The sequence below is a fragment of the Mustela lutreola genome, chromosome 4 (genome assembly GCF_030435805.1).
Source record: "Mustela lutreola isolate mMusLut2 chromosome 4, mMusLut2.pri, whole genome shotgun sequence".
Classification (NCBI taxonomy): Eukaryota; Metazoa; Chordata; class Mammalia; order Carnivora; family Mustelidae; genus Mustela; species Mustela lutreola.
The window spans coordinates 15,057,234-15,081,675 of NC_081293.1; the positions used below are offsets into that span (position 1 = coordinate 15,057,234).

General features: G+C 33.3%; 1 protein-coding gene across 3 annotated transcripts in view; it reads right to left on the reverse strand.

Moving 5' to 3' along the window:
- ATRNL1 (attractin like 1) overlaps positions 1-24,442 on the reverse strand; it is an 849,703-nt gene that overhangs the window by 623,839 nt on the left and 201,422 nt on the right. For all 3 annotated transcript variants that reach the window (XM_059173087.1, XM_059173089.1, XM_059173088.1), the window contains exon 19: positions 6,417-6,554. In XM_059173087.1, coding sequence (XP_059029070.1) covers positions 6,417-6,554 — 138 coding nt within the window. The remainder of the gene's footprint in view (positions 1-6,416; positions 6,555-24,442) is intronic.

The following is a 24,442-nucleotide window of genomic DNA, read 5'->3' on the forward strand; positions in this document are numbered from 1 at the left end:
GTTTTTGAAAAATGTTATTCTGAAGCAAGTCTTTAATCAAAGTATAACTTCATGCCCATACCATATGCTAAATATCTACATATAATTACATAATTATTCATGTAATGGGCTCTTTTGGGGATATGTAAAGTCTCAGGTTGGCCCTTCTTTGCCACACAGGAAAATCATGTATACTAAGAAAATACAAACTTTTTAACTTTGTTGTGTCAAAATAATTAATAGAAATAAGATTTCCATGTCAAGTAATTTTCATCCATTGGCAGGTTTAAATCATTCAGGTCAATGCTCCCAGTTTGAGAGATTTAAATTACTTATGCTTATTTCAAGGAATACTCAAGGTCATTTGATTATAAACTTTCAGCTTCTATAAACACCTCTGATACGTGAGAAAAGTTTAAAATGAAAAAAATTCCCCTCCTAGTAAAGAAAAAGAAGAGCTCATTCAAATTCCTTTTACTACCCTCTTGTCTCTGAGGATAGTTGTGTCATAGCCCAATGTATTTATTAAAGTATTAAACAGGGGCGCCTGGGAGTCTCCATCGTTAGGCATCTGCCTTTGGCTCAGGTCGTGATCCAGGGTCCTGGGGTCAAGCCCCATGTTGGCTCCCTGCTCAGCAGGAAGCCTGCTTCTCTCTCTCCCACTCCCCCTGCTTGCGTTCCCTCTCTTGCTGTGTTTCTCTCGGTGAAATAAATAACTAAAATCTTTTAAAAAAATTATTAATTACTTCTGTAAAAGTCTGCTATGGGTAGATATCCACAATATATCAAAAATTTTAAAAATAAATAAGTTTTGCTTATACGAAACAAGGTAAAAATAGAACTGTCACTGTGTTGAAGGAAGTGATTTTCCTCAAACTAGAAAAGAGTTTCTTTATCACTATTAAAAGTAAAGACCTAAAATAAAATTTTAAAAAGTATGTAGAAAGAAAAAAATCAGATGAGTATAGTATTCAAACTCCTAGAAAAAGAACAACAAAATGAACAAAAAGACATAACAAAATTAGACTATGTTAAAACCAATTATGAATGCAGTGTAAAAGAAAAAAATCTTATTGATAATGCTATTAAACATTGCATTATTGTTTAACCCATTAAACATCTTGCAATAAAATAACCAAAAAGAGTTAAGACCTAGATGAAAAAATCTATTGGTCACATATGTCTACAATTTTTTAAATGCCTATATTTCACGATTTGGAGAGGTGGGTTTTTTTGTCGTTGTTCTTATTGTGCATCTTTTTATGAATAATCAAATAAAACAAATACATACAAATATTTTTTAACATTCTGGTGATTAATAGCATTATAGCTTAGTTGCCTCACACTTAGAACAAGGTATAATGAAAAGCATAGAATTAATGATAAAGGTATAAAAGTGAAACTTATAAATTGAACTCAACTCCAAAGGGCCCACCCAGATCCTTCCATCATAATTAAACTCTTGGGGTACCTGGGTGGCTGGCTCAGTGGGTTAAGCGTCTAAAAAAAAAAAAAAATTAAACTCTTTGTCCCTGGTTCTATCATTCAGCCTCTTCATAACACCATTATATCACCCTTACAATGTATAGAAATTCAAGCCCTAGTCCAGAGTTTTGCATATAGTTAAGTATTCAATAATTGTTTGTGAATCGAAGATAATCCTTCATTGCAAAGTAATACAGTACATAGTGTTGAGCCATTAGAGTACAGCAAGCCATTCTAGTCAATGAAACTTTCACTTATGTTCTTTTACTAACATTTATAAGTCAAGTTGAAGATAGTATGACAAAAATAATACTGTTACAAAGTATAAAATCATAGTTTTATTAACATACTTAAGTTTACTGATGTAACAAATTTTTGTAATAAAAATAATAGTAATAATGACAATGACAGCATTCTAGAATAAACATTTGCCAGAAGCACAAATTATTTCTTATGTAAAGTACCTCATTTATGCCTCACAATAAATTAAATCAGTCATATAATTTTTAACTGAGGAAACTGAGACAATAAGAGGTTAAATAAGTACCCAATGTGACAGTGGCATTGCCTGGATATGGACCCAAGCAGTATGATTCCAAAGCCCAAGCTGTTGACAACGTTATATTCTTCCATAGCTATGAAGATTGATAGACGGATGATAGACAGATAGACAGAGAGACAGACAGCAACTCCAGAGAAAATGTGTATCAAAGAATCTTCTTGGACATCAATGAGAAATAATTTTAATAAAAAACCACTTTTTAAAAAGTTTTTTGTTTCAAGTTCTTATTTAAACTCCAGTTAGTTAATATACAGTATAATATTAGTTTCAGGAATAGAATTTAATGATTCATCACTCAAATATAATACCCAATGCTCATCACAAGTTGCCCCTCTTAATATCCATCCTCCTATAAAACCTATCTCCCCACCCACCACACCTCCAGCAACCCTCAGTTTGTTCTCTATAGTTAACTCTTTTCTTTTTTTTTTTTTTTAAATCATCCAGGTCAGTGCTCTCTCTTTTCTTTTTTTCCTATGTACATCTGTTTCACATTTCTTAAATTCCACATATGAGTGAAATCTCTGACTAACTTACTTCACTTAGCATAATACACTCTAGCTCCATCCACATGCTTGCAAATGGCCAGACTTCATTCTTTTTTGATGGCTGAGTAAAATTCCACTGAGTAATAATACACACTCTGTGTGTGTGTGTGTGTGTATCCCATATCTTCTTTATCCATTCATCAGTTGAAGACATTTGAGCTTTTTTTTACAATTTAGCTATCATTGATAACGTTGCTATAAACATTGGGGTGCATGTGAACCTTCAATTCAGTGTTTTTGTATCGTTTGCTAAATACCTAGTACTGCAATTGCTGGATTATAGGTTAGTTCCATTTTTACCTTTCTGAGGAACCTCCATACTTTTTTTCAGAGTGGCTGCACCAGTTTGTGTACTCACCAACAATGTAAGAGAGTTCCCCTTTCTCGGCATCCTTGCCAACATCTGTGATTACCCCTGTTGTTAATTTTAGCCATTCTGACAAGTATTTTTTTTTAAGATTTACTTATTTATTTGAGAGAGAGAGAAAGCAGGGGAAGGGGCAGAGGGAGAAAAAGAATCTCAAGCAGACTCTGTGATGAGAGCTTGACACAGAGCTCAATCTCACCACTCCAAGATCATGACCTGAGCCAAAATCAAGAGTCAGACGCTTAACTGACTGAGCAACCCAGGCACCCTCTGACAGTTACTAATAAACCACTTTAAATAGTTAATTATAATAAAAGAATAGCTATGAATATGCCATAGTCTAAAAACAATCTGAGGAAAATCTACATGTACATTCATTAATATCGGCAACAATGTTAAATTGACTTTAGTACACTGAATTTAAAAAATAATCTCTGAATCTTCAGTACCTCTAAAGCTTCACCATTCAAATATAAATCGACTTCCTTCTTCCCCTTAATATCAGCAGACTTTGAATCTTAATAAATGCATCTACTAATGAAAAATGAACTTTTCCCAAAAAGGTGAACTAAAAATGAAGAAATACCAGTAAATTTATACTTCTTATTTTTTATAAATTTATTTTAGCCACAGCTGCTTAAAAATAATTCGCCAGATGTGACATACTGTTGATTTAGTTAGATAGGTAATATGGCCCTAAGAAATAAAAATGACTTTCATATATTACATCACCATAGAGAAGTCACAGACAGCAAAATAATATCTTGCCAACTTTAGGAAACAATGAAACTATAAGGAATTATTTAAAGCTCCATAAACTACCAGAGAATGTGCAGTACTGAATAAGATAGGCATTTATCTTTCATCCCCTTTAATTTTCCATTGCATTATGCCTCAGCTTGCCAGATGTGTAATGTCAGCAACAAAAATGAATATGGAATAACTGAACTTAGTCTTAAACCTAGAAGAGACATATCCTCCCCAAAGGGGAACATATTTCTAAAAGCACTTATGTCTATTGGAGTGATAAAACTTACATTCTAATTTAAAACATTTTATAGCTAATATAATGTTCCTTTTGCCTATGTTGGCAAAAAATCAATACTTTGGTAATCCTCATGACATTGCATTTGGCAGTGGATCCTTAGATAGGCACCAAAAACACAAGCAACAAAAAAATAAATAAGTAAACTGGACTTCATCAAACTTGGAAACTTTTGTGTTTCAAAGGACACTATAAAGAAAATTAAAAGGCAACCTACAGAATGGGAGAAAATATTTGCAAATTATGTATCTGCTAAGGGCTTAATATCTAGAATATATTAAAAAAAAAAAACCCTTATAATTGAACAACAACATCAACGACCCAAATAAAAAATGGGCAAAGGGCTTAACAGACGCTTCTCCACAGATCTACAAATGGCCAAAAACAACCTGAAAAGACACAGGAACCTAAACAAGTATCTGCAGGCCCATGTTCGTCGCAGCATTACTCACAATACCAATAGGTGGAAGCAACTCAGGGTCCATTAATGGATGAATGGATGAACAGAATGTATATACTCATACAACGGAACAGCATTTGGCCTTTAAAAGCAAGGAAAATCTGACACATGCTAGAACATGAAAGAAAATTAAAGACAATTGTGCTAAGAGAAATAAGCCAGTCACTAAAGGACAAATAATGTACAATTTCACATATTTAAGGCTATCTGAAGAAGTCATGTTCATAATAAGAGAAAATAAAATGGTGGTTGCCAGTAGCTTGTGTAAGGGTAATAAAGAATTATTATTTAATAGGTACGGAGTTTCAGTTTTGCAAGATGAAAAAAGTTCTGGAAATGGATGGTGATGATAGTTTCACAACAATGTAAATGTACTTAAAGCCTTTGTGCTATACATATAAATATGGTAAAATGATAAATTTTATGTTATGCATATTTCACCACAATTAAAAGAAAATAAATTCTTCTAAAATGGGCAAAGGGCTTCTAAAGATATTTTTCCAAAGAAAATATACAATGGCCAACAACCACATGAAAAGATATAGTTAACATCACTAGTCATTAGGGAAATGCAAATCAAAACCACAATGGGATATCATTTCCCATCCACTAAGATGATTAACATTTTTAAAAAATGGAATATAACTAGTGTTGGCAAGGATGTGGAGAAACTGGAATCCTCTACATTTCTGGCAGGAATGTAGAATGAGGCAGCCACAATGGAAAACTTGAACAATGGGGCAATTCCTCAAAAAGTTAAACACAGAACTGCCACAATGCCTCTTCTAGTTTATGCACAAGAGAACTACAAACCAATATTCAAACAGGTTCACAGCAGCACTATCCACAGCACGCAAGCAATGTGAACGTTCTTATCTAGGTCAGGCCCTGGGCCCGCTCCCTGTTTAACAGTCTTAATCTTTGCATAGACAACAATGGAGGCTGGTCTGTGGGTGCTGTATGGGCAACCTCCATGTAGAAATAGAAAATTTAAAACATGAGCGACAAGGACTAACCTAGAGATAAAAAAGGATTACTATAAAATCACAGCTTAGAAGGAAATTTTTAAAAAGGAAATCTAAAAATTCCCTAAAAAGTAAGAGGAAAAAGCAGGAGGATATAGAGGAAAATGGAGAAAAGCAGAGTTTAGTGACCAAAAAACCATGCGATGAGAAGAGCACTTTAAATGGTCTTTTACTGTGCTTCAATTTCCTTACGTGTGCCTCTATTATGTATCATTTCATTTGACCTTCATCATCTCCCTTTTACATATGAGTACAAGGAGGCACTGACAGGTTGAGTGGTTATGGCCATACATGTGAACACTGGCAGTGGGGGTGGATATCAGTCCAGGATTGATTCCAAACCCAAAAAAGCTTATCTGATATAAGGCATACCCAATACCTTTAATTATTTCTTATATCTAGAGTCAAAACAATGACTTACTGTTATTAAAAAATAATCAGTAGTGATTATTTTTTTAAACATTTTTTTTAAGATTTTATTTATTTATTTGACAGACAGAGATCACAAGTAGGCAGAGAGGCAGGCAGAGAGAGAGGAGGAAGCAGGCTCCCCGCTGAGCAGAGAACCTAATGTGGGGCTCGATCCCAGAACCCCGGGATCATGACCTGAGCTAAAGGCAGAGGCTTTAACCCACTGAGCCACCCAGGTGCCCCAGTAGTGATTATTTTTCAATAGGGAGACTACAGGTAATTTTTAATGTGCCTGCATTTGCTAAATTTCCTGTAATAAACATGTATTAATTTTGCAATAAGAACTTTGTAAAGTGTTTCACAGAATTGTTATAATTCACATCACTCCTACTGAGTAAATACTACCTTCTAAAAATACTGGAACTTAATGGAAAAAATTTTCTTTTATAAAATATATTTTCCACAAGATACGTATCTTCCTCAATTTTCTTTTCTGTAATAAAAATATACTGAAGTAAAAGAAAACATACTTACCCGTGCACTGTCCTCCATTAGTCGGATCCCCGTAATAACCTGGCATACAGTCTTGACACTGCTTTCCTGTGGTAAGATTTTTACACTGTTCACACACATTGTTATTGATGCACGTGCTATGTCCATTACACTGGCAAGCTGAAGAAAAGAGTAAAAAATATCATAAATATCTACAAAACCACAGCATGTATAACACTTATCAAGACAAAGAATTTGTTTTACAAATTTAAATGGTAGCAAAGGCCAAAGGACATTTCCCAAGATTTATTTTTTTATGTAAAATATATGTGGTTCAAAATATAAATACAGGACAATATATACAATAAATTATGTTGAAATTTTGTTGTATGTTCTATAAAATATAGGGGAAAGAGATAAAGTAAAACATAACATAGCTATGAGAGAGCGCACGTGCATGAGCAAGGGTGAGGGCAGAGGGAGGGGGAGAATCTTAAGCAGGCTCCATGCCCAGCACAGAGCTCAATACAGGGCCTGATACACGACCCTGATACCATGCCCTGAGACAAAATCAAGAGTCAGACACTTAAGTGACTGAACCACCCAGGGGCCCCAAAAAGGAATACTTTTTTTAACACATTACTTAAAGATCCACATGAATATTTATCTGTTAAGTTATATACACACAAGAATGAATAATATAGCTTTAATAAAGGATGCTAAATTTCATCTTAATAATATTTACACATAATAACAAATGATCAACAAATACAAAATATTGTGCAGCAATAGGCCCTTACTTCAAAAAACTCTGTGTATGATTAATAAAAATAGTACTTCTAAATTAATTTGCATAAAAACAAATTATCTTCTTATCTTCTTTGGATAAGAAAAGCTTCAAAGCTTAGTCAAAATTCTATTTGAAAGTGAACTACACAAAATCACATTTAAAGCATAAGACTTTTTTATATGTTCATAACATAAGATTTTAAAAGTTCTGGTATTAATTTTACAACAGAATTTCAGATGAGAGATAAAGTTCATACATGAAAGCTCATGCCTTTTGTGCCTATTTGGAACATAATGACTTAATTTTGTAACTGCTTGTCCAAACACCATCATCATTGCCACCCTCATAATCATTTTCATAATTATTACAACTAAAGTAGCACTTAATTGAGCTTCCTCTTACTGTAGCCAGGGAAGCCAATATTCCATCAATACCAATTGTTGTGGCCAGCTACTATTCTGATTGGTCAGTGTACATATTGCATCGCTTTTAAAATATATAAATACTACTCAATTGCCAGATAGTATACCAGGTGGTAGACCTAAATTATATCATTTAATCCTCACAATAATTCTATATGGGAGGTATTACATTGGGGCCATTTCTAAGACTTTTTTTTTTATTATTTTATTTTTTTAGTGTTCCAAGATTCATTGTTTATGCACCACACGAAGGAAGCCTAGGTTAAGCAACCATCCAAAGTCACACAGCTAATCAACAGCAGAAACAAACACATAAACAGAAAGTTTGAATCAAAAGACCAGACATTAAATACCATAGCTATTGTATGTAGAAAATTCGAAAGTGAGAAAGGGAGATCCTGAGAGAGTAACACAGGGTCACCACAAGAGCTAACATCAAAAGGTAAAGAAAGACACAGGCAATAACAGTAAAAACTGAACACCTATACTTTATAGAAATTTTCAGAGCCATAACTCTACTATAAGACAGTATAGAAATAACATAAAGTCATCATGGGGAAATGTTAAATAAACTTCATCATCCTCTATAAAACTGAGGAAAATTATAGTTTTCATATTTTATATTACATTATGAAACAATGAGGAAGAAATTTAGAACAAGGAAAAATGTTCATGATAATTTAAGTGAAATCAAGGTACAAAACTTGATATTTAAAATGACAACAATTTTGTTTTAAAATGTATCAGTATGGGATGCCTGCGTGGCTCAGTTGGTTGAACATCTGACTGACTCTTGATTTCAGCTCAGGTCATGATCTCAGAATCGGGAGATCTAGCCCAGCATCAGGCTTCATGCTCAGTGGGAGTCTCCTTCTCTCCCTCTTCCTCCCTCCCCTTCTGGCCCTCCCCCTACTCACTATCTTGAGAGCTCTCTCTCTTTAAAATAAATAAATAAATCTTTAAAGAAATGAAAATTGGGAGACAAACCATAAAAGACTCTTAATCTTAGGAAACTGAGAGCTGCTGGAGGGGAGGGAGTAGCGGGATGGGGTAACTGGGTGATCACTGGGGAAGGTATATGCTATAATGAGCACTGGGTATTATATAAGACTGATGAGTCACAGACCTGTATTCCTGAAACAAATAATATACTGTATGTTAATTAATTGAATTTACATTTTAAAAAAGTAAAGACAAAGTTTAAAAAAATAAAATATATAGGTTTGCCTATCGAAAGTTAATATAGGTTATCTCAGTTTAGTAAGTTTTTTTTGCATCATCAATTTTCTATAGCAAATTCATATTAGTTCTATAAAAATAAAAATGTTAAGAACTTTGATTTTTTAAATATTTGTTTAAAAGTATAAGTTGTTGTTTCACAGAAACGTTATTATTGATACCACTAATTAATTCAGTCGGGTAAAAACAAATTTATTGAGTGCCCACTACATGTAAAGCATTACCTGAAAAAGTTAAAGTAAGAAATAGGTTACTATATATGTATTTTATGAATCTTCTGGTGACATATTTCCACCAGAAAAACAAATGCTTTAACTTCTGAATAAGATGTCTAAATTCAGCAATCACATCTAATATCCTCCTGTTAGCTCACCACTAAAATAAGAAGGAAACTTACCAGCAACTACAGGAATTTGGGTATGGTGACAACGACACAAATTAAACTAGAAGGTAGTAAACTACAATACCTCTGGAAATTAAAAGAGGATCCCTGGTGTAATGCCACTCACTGTCTCTTCCTGAAAATGAGAGAAGTTCAAAAGGCATTTTTGAGCCATAGGGCAATCACAAAGCATATTATTGGCTTGATGCCATAAAGCTCATGGAAAGTGTGATACAGGTAAGTGTAATGTTTAAGGTAATGAATATACCACACAAAAAGTTAGTACAATTTAGATGTGACTGCAGACAAAATTTCCATGGCGGGGAAGAAAAGGCAGGGGGGTGGGGGTAGTCATTGTCCTGGCCTGTAACTAGCATGGCAACAATGGCAAAAGAGAAAGCATGCTACACAAAGTGGAACCCAGACATAATGGCTGTGGCAAACACAGACAAGAAAAAGATACACTATAAGCCTATGCTTATGTTTTATTCCCACTAGCATAGGGTGCTGAAGCGAAGAGTAATAGAAGCTTGTATCTAATAGTTCTTCCAGGATACATTGTTACTTGAAAGGTTCTAATAACAACCTGGCTGAGGAACATGAATAAAGCTAAAAAGAAGCCATCCATACTGTTTTGTCTAAATTTTAAAACCAGCCCAGATGGTTTCTTGTCTATATATACAAACATGTAAAAAGGAAAGAAAGAAAAAAAATATTATGGAAAACTCAGCATTTGATATGCAAATAAGGTACATAGTTTTGCAAAGTATGTGCTCTCTAAAACAGATGTAAAACATTTAAAAATATCTGTTTGACATTCTCAATAAAATTCAAAAAATGTATACACAGAAAATTTACTCAAAATATTTTTTAACACATACCCTATCTTAAAAGAAAAGGGATTATCAGATGCTAGAAATCAGAGCTGGGATTCAAAACAAGAATGTTAAAGAGAATCTTGAGCTAGTAACAGAATTTCGCTACCTATAGAATGGACAAACAAGAATAAGGAGACATGGGTTTCAAAACCCAATATGGCCAGGTGATATGGTCTCTGGCATCCTCAAGGAAGACAGCAAAACTAAACCATACTTACAAGGCTTGAAGCCTCCAATTGCAGCCCCTATCTGTCGGGGAGAAAAGCACATCACAAGTCCACTTGTGAGAACTTAAAGCCTATGCCAGACATATCTACTGGAAGAAATTCACATTGTCCACATGGTAGAGAAACTCCAACATCAAACATTAATGTAAAATCTGTTCTGTAATCAAGAAAAGCCTCATACACTTTGTAAAATCAGGTGTAAACGGCCCCTAGAAATACTTCTAAAAACTCAAACAAATACAACACAGAATACACAGTGAGAAAATCTGTTTTTCTGTAAAGGGCTAGATGGTAAGTATTTTAGGCTTTGCTGATGATATAATTTCTATCACAGTTCCTCACCTCTGCCATTATGGAGCATTATAGTGCAAAAACAACCATACACAATACATAACAGTTGAGCATATCTGCATTTCAGTAAAACTCCACTTACAAAAATAAGCAAGGGACCAGGCCTGGCCTTCAGGCCTTGCTTTGCAAACCTCTGACTTATGGGAGAGTGCGAGACAAGTAAATAAACGAAAACACAGGGTTAAACCTCAAAGAAAAAACTTACAAAGCATCAAAAAGAAGACTCAGAAGAAAGAAAGGGAGAGATAATAAAAATGAGAATTGATAGCCCAAGAACTGGAAACTTAGGACAATTAGAAGATATGAAAATATTCAGAAGAATTAAAGACAAAGAATAAAAGAAGTAAAAGTAGGTATGATGACAATATCTGATCAAATAGAGAACAATGGTAAAAGCAAGTTTTTAAAAAGTGAATGAAAAATGAATTAGTAGAATAGTTTAATAACTAAAATGAAAAATACACTAAAGGGACTGAACAGTAGATTAATAATGACAGAAGAAAGAATTTATAGGTCAATAGAAACTATGTATGTACAGAGAAAAAAGAATGGAGAAAAGTGAACAAAATCTCCGATAAATATGGGAAACCATCAAGTACTCAGGCCTACATGTAATGGGAGTGTTGAAAGGATGAGAGAGAGTAGGGGAGGCTAAAATTTACTTGAAATTCTGAAAACTACCCTAATTTGATAAAAAAATGTTATCGACACAGTGAAGAAGCATAATTTTAAGTACAAAAAATATGAAGAGATAGACTGGATTAAAATTAAGATCTAATTGTATACTGTGTACAGGAGACACACCTAAAGATGCAAATATATTGAAAGTGAGTGAATGAAAAAAGATATTAACATACAAACAGCAACCATAAGAAAGTTGCAGTAGCTCTACAAATTTCAGATAGACTTTTAAAAATTTTCTTAGAGATATAGAGGGACATTGTGTAACAATAAAGGTCAATTCATGAAGAACATATTAAAAGTATAAATACATATGTACCTACTAACAGATCTTCAAAATGCATGAAGAAACACAGAAATTAAAATATAAATACACAATTCAAAAAAAATGGTTGGAGGCTTTAATACTTTCAACAAGAATATAACATCTAGACATTAGATCAGCAGCGGAGAGAAGACTTGAACACTATAAACCTAGACCAAACAAACACAAAGAGAAGAATCCACATAACAGCAGCAGAATATACATTCTTTTTAAGTACACCTAAAACATTCTCCATCAATACACTACATACCAGGTCATAAAATGGACCTCAAAAAATTTAAAAGAACTGAAGTCAGGGCGCCAGGGTAGCTCAGATGGTTAAGTGACCAACTCTTGGTTTCAGCTTAGGTCATGATCTCAGGGTCGTGGGATCAAGCCCCCAGTCAGGCTCCACACTCAGTGTGGAGTCTGCTTGGGATTTCCTCTTTCCCTCTGTCCCTCCCCCATAAGTACTTTTTTTTTTTTTTCTGTTATAAAACAGTTTTATTTTTTAATTTTTTTACAAGTCTTTTGTCTCATTGACTAAGTTTACTTCTATGTATTTTATAATTTTTGACGTACGGATTGTCTTTTATTTATTTTTTATTTAAATTCAATTAGCCAACACGTAGTATATTATTAGTTTCAGAGGTAGAGTTCAGTGAGTCTTCAGTTGCACATAATACCCAGTGCTCATTACCTCATGTGCTCTCCTTAATGCCTATCACTCAGCTACCCCATCCCCACAGCCACCTCCCTCCAGCAAGCCTCAGTTTATTTCCTGGAGTCAAGAGTTTCTTGTGGTATGTCTCCTTCTCTGATTTCTTCCCATTCAGTTTTCCCTCCCCTCCCCTATGATCCTCTATGCTATTTCTTAACATAATTTTACAATAATTCTCAAAAGACTATAGTAAGTATCAAGGGCATATTCTAAAAACAGTACATTTAAACCATATTTAAATGTCCAGAATAAACAAATTCATAAATAAAGTATATCAGTAGTTTTGGGGTTCCAAGAGAAATAAGACTAGGAAAGGACTATTAAGGGTATGGGGTTTTATTTTGGGGTACCTAAATTTACTGGAACTATATTCTGGTGACAGTTACAAACCTACCAATTATTCTGCAAACCACTGAATTATATACTTTAACATGGAGGATTTTACGCCATATGAGTTATACATCAATTAACAAACGTACAAAAAATTAGAGCTAGGTAGATGAGCTGAAAAATAATTGACACAAATTCTTCCCATATTTGGGTTGAACTGGTTGAATTCTTCCCATTAGGAAGGCTGTACATAACATTATTTTATCCTTGCTCTCACCAAAAAAGTGGGATTTTTTTTTCCCCATTCTTTGAACCTGGATTGGCATCAAGACTTCTCAAAAAACAGAATGAAGAAGTGATGGTATACAAATTCTAAGTTTAGGCCTCAAGAGGCATACACACTCTGCTCTCTCCTTAGAATGCTAAAAATGACATGTATAGAGCACAGTCTATAAACGGGAGGATGATAGGACAGCAGAAATAAGTCATCCATAGCAGAGGACCCCTAGACCAACCAGCCAACTCAAAGTACTAGACATGTGAGGGAAACATTTTAAGACAAGTCAAAGCAAATCAGAAAGTCAGATAACTGCAGTCACATTAAAAAATCAATTAATCAATCAACCAATTAATCAATTTAAGGGAGACTAACAGAAGAACTGCCTAGCAGAATTCAACAAGAAAAGAGATGATGCAAAATCATGAATAAAACTGCTTTAATACTGTGAGCCTGGGGTACTATGTTAAATAGTAATAAATGAAACACAAGTTTAACAAAAAACTAGAAACATGTATAGGAAGAATCAATGAATTGAGACACAGATCAAAGGAGATGCAAGAATATAAAATACAAAGAACAGTAAGAAAAATTATGGACATAATGAAAAAGCAAAGTCCTAGAAATAGAAGACAGAGTGACATGATGGGACAGATGCAATATGTGAAGATATAATTGCAGGAAATTGTACAAAATGATGAAAAAAATCAAGCTACAGAGTAAATAAACCATATAATTCACAATCACAATAACAAATAAAATTGATCCTTAGGTACATCAGATTAAAACTGCTGATATTCAAAAACAAAGAAAAAAATCTATTTTAAAAAGCCAGCCGGAGATTTAAAAAAAATACTACTTTCAAAAAGTAAACAATAAAACTGATAAAGGAATTCTTAAGAGAAGCAGTAGGAGCCAGAAGAAAAGGAAATTACATCTTCAAATTATTGGAGGGAAAAAATGTATCTATCAACTTAGAATGCTATTTACAAAAAATATCCTTCAAATATAAATACATGCAAGTATACAATAAAAACATTTCTCAGGTATATGAAAGCAAACATCATTTATAGCTACAATTGAGAAACAAATGTAATATAAATTTAGCATTTATAAATGTTAAATAAAATTCATCAAGCTAAAGAAATATAACAGAAGTAAATTCAGATCTATAGGAAAAAATGAAGATCACAGAAAATGAACACTACATGGATTAGTAAAAGGATTTTTTTCTTGTCGTGATTTCTTTATAAGAAAATCATCTGTTTAAAGCGAAAACTATGCATTGTGTGGTTAATAACATATACAGAAGTAAAATATATGGCAATAATTAGACAAAGGACAGAAAAAGAGCAAATGGAATTACACTATTGTAATATTCTTACCTTATACATGAAGTAGTAAAATATTGATTCAAGGTAGACTGTGATAAGATAAAGATGACTATTACAATCACTACAGCAGTCACTAAAAAAAACACAAAAGAAGTATAGCTAAAAATCCAATAAAAGTGATAAAAATGGACTTTAAAAACACTCAATTAATCCAAAAAAGGCAAAAGGAAGAATCAACAACAGAAGAAAAAAATAAAAGAAATTTAAAAAATAAATACCATGATGGTAGAACTAAAACTCAAGTATACCAGTGTTATATTAAATCTAAATTGACTAAACACTCTGATAAAAGGCAGAGATTGTCAGACTAGATTTAAAAAAACAAAACAAAACAAACAAAAAAGGCAAGACCTATATGTTGTTTACAAGAAATTCATTATTGTCGATAAAAACAGACAGAAGACTTCCACTTCTGCCAATAAGGCATTAACCACTCTAAGAATCGACCTCCACTTGTAAACAACAAACATGAAACAGAATATATGAAACAACTACTTTCAAAACTTTCAAAAAACTACTTTTTAAAGCAGCTCAAGAATGGCATCTGAGAAAAATGGAAACATGGGCCTATGACTCCCCTGACTTGTTACCTGGAGACAGATTTAAGGAAGCAGCCCAGGGAGGCAAACCCAAACAATGGCCAGAGAGTTATTTAGCTGAGAAAGGGAAGATCAAAGACAGGGGAGGTCACAGTGGCTAGAATTGGGGGATAAAACATGAGAGGAAAGAGAGCTATACATATCAATCTACTGAGGAGTTTTCTTAAATCTTTGGCTGCATAATGACAGAGTCTGAAACTCCATGAATTTAGAGAAAGTACCACCAGAAAACAGTAAGTCAAACAATGCCAGTAGCTCACAAAGGACTGGAATACTTTGTATTCCAACTGGAGTGGAGACCCCTTAATACAAAGAGCACTCTATAGAGACCACAGAAAGACAGTGACTTAGCAGTGGAAATAAATTAGCCCAGAACTTAGGACTGCTACGTACAGGACCTTTAAAAAAAAAAAAAAAAAAGAAAAGAAAAAAACTTAAAAACAATTCTTGAAATGATCATACAGATTCTAAATAACGTAACTGCATGCCAGAATAAAGTACAACACACTAAAAGAAACAGAACAAAACTATATAATAAAACTCCAAAAATTCACAATGTCTAGAATACCACAAAAAAAAATAACCAAGCTGGAACATCTGCTCCTTCAACAGTAAAACAAACAAAAAAATCAATAGAACAAACAAACAAGAAAACATCACACATGATGGAATGAGCACAGAATGATTTTTAAAACAGCTATTGAAAGTATGCTTTATTCCTGAGTAGCTGGGTCAGGTAAGTGTCTACTCCTGATTTCAGCCCAGGTCATGCTCTCAGGGCCTTAAGTTCAAGCCCCACATCAGCTCTGAACTAGGCATTGAGTCTGTTTAAGAATCTCTCTCCCTCTCCTTTTGTCTTTACTCCCAGTCTCTTGCTCTTTCTATAAATAAATAAATAAATAAATAAGCTTTATATGTTCAAGAATATAAAATAAAACATGAACATAAAAAGGAGAGAAATGGAAAATACAGAAGTGATTAAAACACCATTTTAAAAAGATGAAAAATAAAACAAAATAAAAAACTAATTCAATGAGGAAAATAGTAGTCTTTCAACAAATGGTGCTTGGACACCTGGATAAAAAAAATGTTCAAGAATTGAGTTGGATCCATATCTCATATCACACACAAAAATTAAGTCAAAATAGATAAAAAGCCTAAATGTAATAGCTAAAACTATTAAATTCTTAGAAAAAAAAAAAAAACACAGGAGTAAATCTTTGGTATCTTACATTATGCATGGTTTTCCAGATAAGACACCAAATGAAAAAAAAAAAAAAAAAAAAAGAACCAGATAGGCCATCATCAAAATTTAAAATTTTTGTGCAACAGGGGTGCCTGGGTGACTTAGTCAGTTAACTGTCTGCCTTCAGCTTAGGTCATGATCCCCAGGTCTTGGGATTAAGCCCTGCATCAGGCTCCTTGCTCCACAGGAAGCCTGCTTCTCCCTCTCCCTTTTGCGCCACTCCCCCTGCTTGTGCTCACTCTCTCTTTTTCTGTCAAATACATAAATAAAATCTTCAAAAACATTGTGTGTGTGCAACAGAGTACATTATCAAGAAAATGACAGAACAATCCATAGAGTAGAAAATATATTTGCAAATCAATCTTTGATAAAGGACTTACATCTACAGTATATAATGAATTCTTATGGTTCAATAATAATAAGACAAATATCCCAATTAAATAATGGGCAAAGAAGATTATGGACATTTCTCTGAAAAAGAGTGGAAAAAGCCAATAGGCACATGAAAAGATGCTCAACACCATATCCACTTAGAAACTGTATATCATAACTGCAGTGAGATACCACCTCACACAAACCAGGATAATTATAATCAAAATGACATGAAATAACCAATGTTGGTAAAGATATAGAGTAATCAGAACCCCTTGTGAACTGTCAGTGGCAATATAAAATAACACAGCAGCAGCTGAAACAGTTTGGTAGTTCCTCAAAAGGTTTGATGTAGTCGCTATTTGACCCAAAGTAATTGTATCTAGTAAAGATACACCATTTCAAAAGTGATGAAAATAGGTCCACACATAAATTCTTACATGCATGTTTATAGAAGCATTATCCAAAAGACTCAAATTGTAAAGACTCAAATGTCCATCAGGTCATAACTGAATAAATAAATTGTGGTATATTCATAAAATTGAACATTATCTAGTAATATAAAGAAATAAAGTACTGCTATATGCTGCAACATGGATCAAATTTGAAAATATTATAGAATGTGAAAGAAACCAGTCTCAACAGACTACCACTATGAGTCAATTTACTTAAAATGTCCAAAATACATAAATCCATAGAGATATAAAGATTAGAGATACATAATGGATACATAATCCATTAAAGATATAAAGATTACCTATTGCTGACAAGGGTAAGTGGGGGCTTAATAGTGACTGCCAATAAGTAGAAGTTTTCTTCTGGGGATGGTAAAATTTCTTTTAAATTTATGGTGGTGATAGCTGCATAATTGATTATACTAAAAACTCATTGAGTTATATACTTTTAAATGGGTAAATTGTATGTTATGGTGGTTAATCTTTGGTGTCAATAAAACTAGGTTACAGTACTCAGCTTTTTAATCAAACACTAATGGCCTCCTCTTCAGTGTGGTAGGAACTTGTATATGATATGTATATGATAGAAGGGTCATCAGCTTAATCTGGTGATTCAGTTATATTACATGGCATAGCTGACTTTAAGAAAAGAAACTCATTCTGATTGAATCCAACCAAAAGATCCTTTAAAAGGAATTGGTCTCTACTGGAAGTAAGAGATTCAAAGTGAGAGATTCCATGTGACCTTTTGAGATGATGTTGCTAGTTTTAGTGATGGAGGGGGACATGTGGGAAAGAATGTGAGCATACTTCAGGAGATGAAGTGGTTTACTATTGATAGCCAGTGAAAAAACAGGCACTTAGTTATACAACTGCAAGAACTGAATTTTGACAAAAATCTGGGTAAGTTTGGAAGCACATTCTTCTCCAGAGCTTCCAAAGACTCAGCCTGGCACTTGATTTCAGCCTCTGAGAACTTGAGCTGAGAAGCCAACCAGGCCACATCCAAGAGCTATAATCCCAAGCTATAATTGTGTATTGTTTAGGCCTCTAAGTCTGTGGTAATTAGTCATGCTGCAAAAGAAAACTAATACATTCTCCAAAATAGAGCCGTGGAGAAAAACAAACAAACTGATGTGATGGCAGCTACTTATCTCTAAGTAGAAAGTGGTAACCTACAATATCTCTGGAAATCAAAAGAGAAGCCTTATCATACACTGTTGAACCTTCACCTATTTTGAATGTTTACGGTTAGGTAGAAATTTTCAGGAATGTTATGTCCTCTTGATGAATTCACCTATTTATCTTTGTGAAGTGATCCTCTTTATTCTAGGTATTATCTTTTGCTCTAAAATCTGTATCTCTTATACCAATGTCACCAATTCAGCTTTCTCTTGACTTATGTTAGCATAGTTTATCTATTTCCATGCTTTCACTTTTAAAATGTATCTTTGTATTTTAAATGGATTTCCTAGAGGTAGGGTATTAGGTCTTGCTTTTAGCTAATATGAAAATCTCAGCCTTTTTATTATGGTGCGTATATCATTTACATTTAATATGATTATTGAAATAGCTGAGGTTAAATCTATCATTTGCCATTAGTGAACTATTTGTCCCATCTTTTCTCCATGGCTCTTTTTCCCTTATCTGGCCTTCATTTGGATTATTTTATCTACTTCCTTGGCTATGACTCTGTGTTATTTTAGTAGTTCTTTGAGGGTTTAGAATATACATCTACCAATTAAGCTCAAGATTTACCACTTCACATATTGTTTAAAAAAAAAAAATCTTACAACAGTAGACTTCCAATATTCTTTCCTTGGCCTTTGAGGTATTGTTGGTATATTTCCACATAAAAACTAAACTCTGAATACAGTCTTGTCATTTTTGCCTTAAAACACTAATTGCCTTTTTTAAATATGGAAGTTTTAGGGGAAAAAAGTCTTTACTCACAGTGCTACCATGTCTTTTGTTCTTCATTCCTTTGTGTAGATCAGATTTATATATGGAAATTATTCTTCTGAATGAAGGACTTAAGATTTCTTAACACTTCTTATACAGCAGGTCCACTGGTAATGAATTTTAGAGTTTTTAGAACTTTGAAAGAATCTTTATTTGACCCTTACTTTTTAAAAATATATACATCATTAAGTAAAGAACTTCAAGTTTTTTTTCTTTTGCTATTTTAAAGATACTGCATTTCTGTAGCTCCACTGTTTTCTGGCTTTTTTTTTTTTTCCCCCTGCAAAGAAATCTGGTTCAAACTTACCTTTGTTTCTCTGTTCATACTAAGCCTTATTTCTCTCTGGGCTGCTTTTATCTTTTTATCACTGGCTTTAAACAATTTAATTATTATGGGCATTGATATAGATATCCTCACATTTCTTGTGCTTAACATTTATTGACATTCCTGCCTCTTTGGGTTTTTGGGTTTCATCCAATTTAGAAAAATTTTGCCATTGTTTTTTTTTTTTTTTTTTTCTGATTTTTCGAAGTCCTTTCTCTCTCCCCTCATTCAGAGTATCCAATTACAAAAATACGAGGCCTCATGCCCCAAAGCTCATTGATGTGCTGTTCATTTTGCTTCAGTTATTCTTCCTTCTGTGCTTCATTAGAGTACTTCCTATTTGTCTTTAAGAGTATACCAATCTTTACTTTTACAATGTCTAATCTGATATTAAGCCCATTCATTTTTCATCTTAGAATATATTTCATCTCTATAAATTCTACTTGGTTTTTTTGTTTTCTTTTATTTCTGTGACTCTACTTAACATGCTCAAAAGTTTAATTTTTAATATATGAAATGCCTTCATAATCATTGTTTCAATAGCCTTGTCTACTCTTCACATCTATCTAACTTCTAGGTTGGTTTCTATTGATTTTTCTTTTTCAGTAGGGGTCAAGGTTTTCCTATTCTTTGCATACATGCTAATTTTTTTATTGGAAGTCAGACATAGTAAATCTTAAATATTATATTTTGAATGCTGGAAACTTTTTGTATTCCTATATTGTTTAGCTTTGTTCTGGAATTTGGCTATGTTAATTGAAGACAGTTTGATCCTCTGGCCAATGTTACACAAGACAATTGCAACATCTAGTCTAGTGATAATTTTGCCATATTAATTAAAGCAAATTCTTCTAAAATACTCTACAAATTGTCCAATGAATAATGCCCAGGCCATTCCCAGTCCTGTGTGCTATTTGGTGACTATTCCTTTTATTCCACTCAAGTAATTCTTCCTGCAGAACTCAAGTAGTTTTCTACACTGTTGTACTTATTTTTTAGCTGAATATTCAGAGGATACTCTTCTGCAGTTTTCCACAATTCTCTCTCTCTGCTCAACTCTCTTCTTTGAACAGACAGGCACCTTGTCCTCCGCTCCCCAGATTCCCAATTCCATTTTTCCAACACAGGATAACCAGACTCTACTTGTGTCCCCTGACCCATGCAGCACCTCATGCAAACTTTCTTCCAGCACTAACTGGGGATAGTGGTAAGGTTCACCTGACTCCTTTCCTGTTTCTGAGGGATCATTAACTTTGGCTGCCTGTCCAATGTCTCAAGAAGTGTTTTTCATTTTGTCCCATTTCTTAATTGTTTCAACTAGGGGCAATTAAATTGGGTCATTTTTAGAGTAACCAGTCATCCCAACTTTCCCAGGACTATACTAGTGTTTGTACTCAAAGTCCCATATCTCAAGGAAGCCCTCACTCCTGGACACATTCCAGGATAGCTGGATAACCTACTCACTTTTACACCATTTCTGCTCGATGATAAAGTATTTTTTTTTTAATTTAAAAAAAAAATTTTAAAGATAACTTGCCATTAAAGAAAAATTAATAAAAGTACACTATGTGATTTATAACATATTTAAAAGTAATAAGGCTCTTACATTACTGTGTAGTTATAATATCACTTAAATACAGACTGTGACAAGTTAAAGATGAATAGAAATCCAAGAGCAAGCAAAAGAAGGTAATATAGTCAATAGGCCAATAAAATGAAGCATAAAATATATTAAATTAATTCAAAGGAAGGCAAAAAAAGGAAGAAACAGACACAAAGAACAGATGAGAAGAAGAGAAAATAAGTAACCAGATGGAAATTTAAGTCAACCATATTAATAAAAAATTTACTTTAAAAGACCCAAACACATTAATTTAATGGTATACACTATCAAATTGTATTAAAAAGAAAGAGCCTAACAATGTGTTATCTATAAAAAACATACTAAAAATACAACACAGGTAGCTTAAAGTAAAAATATGGAAAGAGTGTATCATAAAACCACTACTGAAATGTAGTTTCTAGAGGAACATTTATAACATCAAAGGCTTATATTAGAAAAAAATTATCAACTTGGTTATTTAAGTTTCAACCTTATGTAACTAGAAGAAAAGCAAATTAAACTATAAGCAAGCAAAATGAAGGAAAAATTAAGAGCAGAAATTTATGAAATATCAAATGGACAATAGAGGAAAATCAATACAATGAAAAGCTATTTCTAGGATCAATGAAAACTGACAAACCCCCAGACAGACTGCTCATGAGAGAAAACACAAATTATCAATATTTAGAATTAAAAAGAGGTTATCACTAAAGATCCTTTAGAGAAAAGGATAATAACAATTATTATGAATATCTGTCAGTAACATCTTCAATGCAATAAATTCCTCGAAAGACACAAACTACTAAACTTCTTCAAGAAAAGTTAGTGAACCTGAATAGCCTCATACCTACTTAAAAAAAAAAAAAGAAAAAAGAATTTGTAGTTAAAATCTCTCTCCCAAAGAAAACTCCAGGCCAGATGTCTTCATAGGTAAATTACACCAAATATTTAAGAAATAATGCCAATTTTACATAAACTCTTCCAGAAAATGGAAGAGGAAAAAGTATTTCCCAAGTCTTGAGAATGATACCAAACCAGACCCTAAGGTAACTACAAGGGTCTTAACAATATAAATACAAAAATACTTGGCAAGATTTAAACAAATTGAATCCAGCAATATACTAAAAGGATACTACATCATAAGTGGAGTTTATCCCAAAATGCAAGATTGTTTTGGCATTTAAAAACCAAACAATATGAATTAATGGTATTAACTAAGACAAAAAATAATTATACGATCTGCTCAATAGATGCATATCTTTGGAAGAATTACACATCTGGTCGTGATTTAAAACAAACAAATAAATAAAATAAAACAAAACAAACAAAACAAAACCTCAACTAAAAGTTCTTCAAACTGTAAGGACATTTATGAAAAACCAACAGTTAACATTTTACTTAAAGGTTAAAGGCTAAATACTTTCCATTTAAGACTAATGTACACTCTCACTCATTCAATACCATGTTGCACAGTGGGTCTTGACAGAGCAATAGGGAAAGAACAAAAATAACATGCATGATTTAGAAAGGAAAAATAACTCTGTTTATTGAAAAGCAACGTTAAAAAAAATCCTAAGGAATCTATAAAAAATGTACCAGGATGAACAGAAGAAATCACCAAGGTCACTTAGTACAGGGATACTATATAATAAAATAAAATGTATTTCTATAAAATAGCAAATTAGGGGCACCTGGGAGGTACAGTCAGTTAAGCATCCAATTCTTGGTTTCAGCTCAGGTCATGATCTTGGTGTTGTGGGATTGAGCCCCATGTCAGGCCCTGCACTCGGCATAAAGTCTGTTTAAAGATTCTCTCTTCCTATTATTTAGACCCTCCTACCACTCTGTGCACACATGCTCTTTCTCTCTCTCATAAATAAACCTTTTTAAAATAACAATAATAAAATAAAATAGCAAAACATTAGAAAATTATGTCTTTAAAATCCCATTTGTTCCAGCATGAGGGAACACTGTAGAACTTTTTGATAACTGAAAACAATGAAGGCTGCCTAGGACTATGTCTCCCAAGAAACAAAGAAGATGACTTAGAAGTGTGGATAATTTGAAGAACTGCTCTTGATTATGGAGAAAAAGGTGGGAAGTAAGAAAGGTGGCTTTTAGGACCAGGTGGCTAAGGGATAAAAAAATTAATTGGAAAGTTAAATTCCTGCAAAACAAAAAAGAAAGCCAGAAATTCAGAGGCCACACAGTCCTTATCTTGGCCACCACAACTTTGCTGTTCTCACAAAAGAGAGACCATAAAACCAGAAATCCTACAAACTACACCAATGCCAGAAATGGAAAGAAAAAAAAATGACATTACATAGTTATTCCCCAAAAATCAGAAAAATAAGAATAAAATCAGGAAACCAGATATAACATAGCTTAACTGATGAAAATTCCCCTGAAAAATATAACCATGGAGCAGGAAATTATGACAAATTTCTAAACAATAAATATAGTTAAACCAACATTTGAAGAATTTTTTTAAAACTACCTTAAATCAGAAATTCAATTAAGAATAGAAATGGACATAAAAGAGGAAGAAATGAAAAAAGAGTTGACTGAACTATGGAAGGAAATGAAAACAAGCCCCAAAATGGACACTGAATTATAAGACATCCAAAACAGAAAAATAGATAACCTTCACAATTTAATGAGGCATTAAAGCAAGGCAGAAAAACAACCAAGAAAGCAATAAGGTGATTCAGAAAGAAATAAAGAGGGTCAGAAATGGAGAATCTATTTAAAAATATAATACAAGAAAACTTCTTAGAAATAAAATAATACCTTTGTACCCCCTTCCAGTCACTAGTTGCTGTGCCCCAAAAAAGTTATCACTTTCCTGACCTATATAATACCATAAAACAGATTTGCCTGTTTTTGAAGATTAGGTAAACTGAGTCAGTATCTTGTTTATGTCTGGTTTCCTTCTCTCCACACTGTGTATGGGAGAGCCACCATGTTGTTCCATACAATTATAGGTTAATCATTCTCATGCTATATGTTCTGTTGTGCGTAATATCAACTTCTTTAATTATCCAACTGTTGATGAACATTTGGATGAGTTCTCGGTTGGAGATATTAAAACAGTGCTGCTATGAACATCCCTATGCATGTCCTGTAAGTGAACATAACTATGCTTCCTATTGGGTTATTGGGCCTAAACCAGGGACCAGCAAACATTTTCTGTAAAGGACCAAATAGTAAGTGTTTTTAGACACTGTGGGCACATATAGACTGTCAAAGATTCTTCCCTTCCTTAATTTCCTTCCCTCCTGTACTCCTCCCTTCCCCACTCTTTCTCCTACTCCTTTTCAGTTTTAAAAATGTGAAATCACTCTTGTTCACAGGCTATGTAGAAACAAGTCACACGCTAAATTTGGCAGCAGATTTCAGTTTACCAGTCATGGCCTAGACATACAATTCTTGAATCATTGGGTATACATTTGTTCAGCTTTAACCCATATTTGCAAAATGTTTTTAAAGTGTTTATACCTTTTAGTCTCT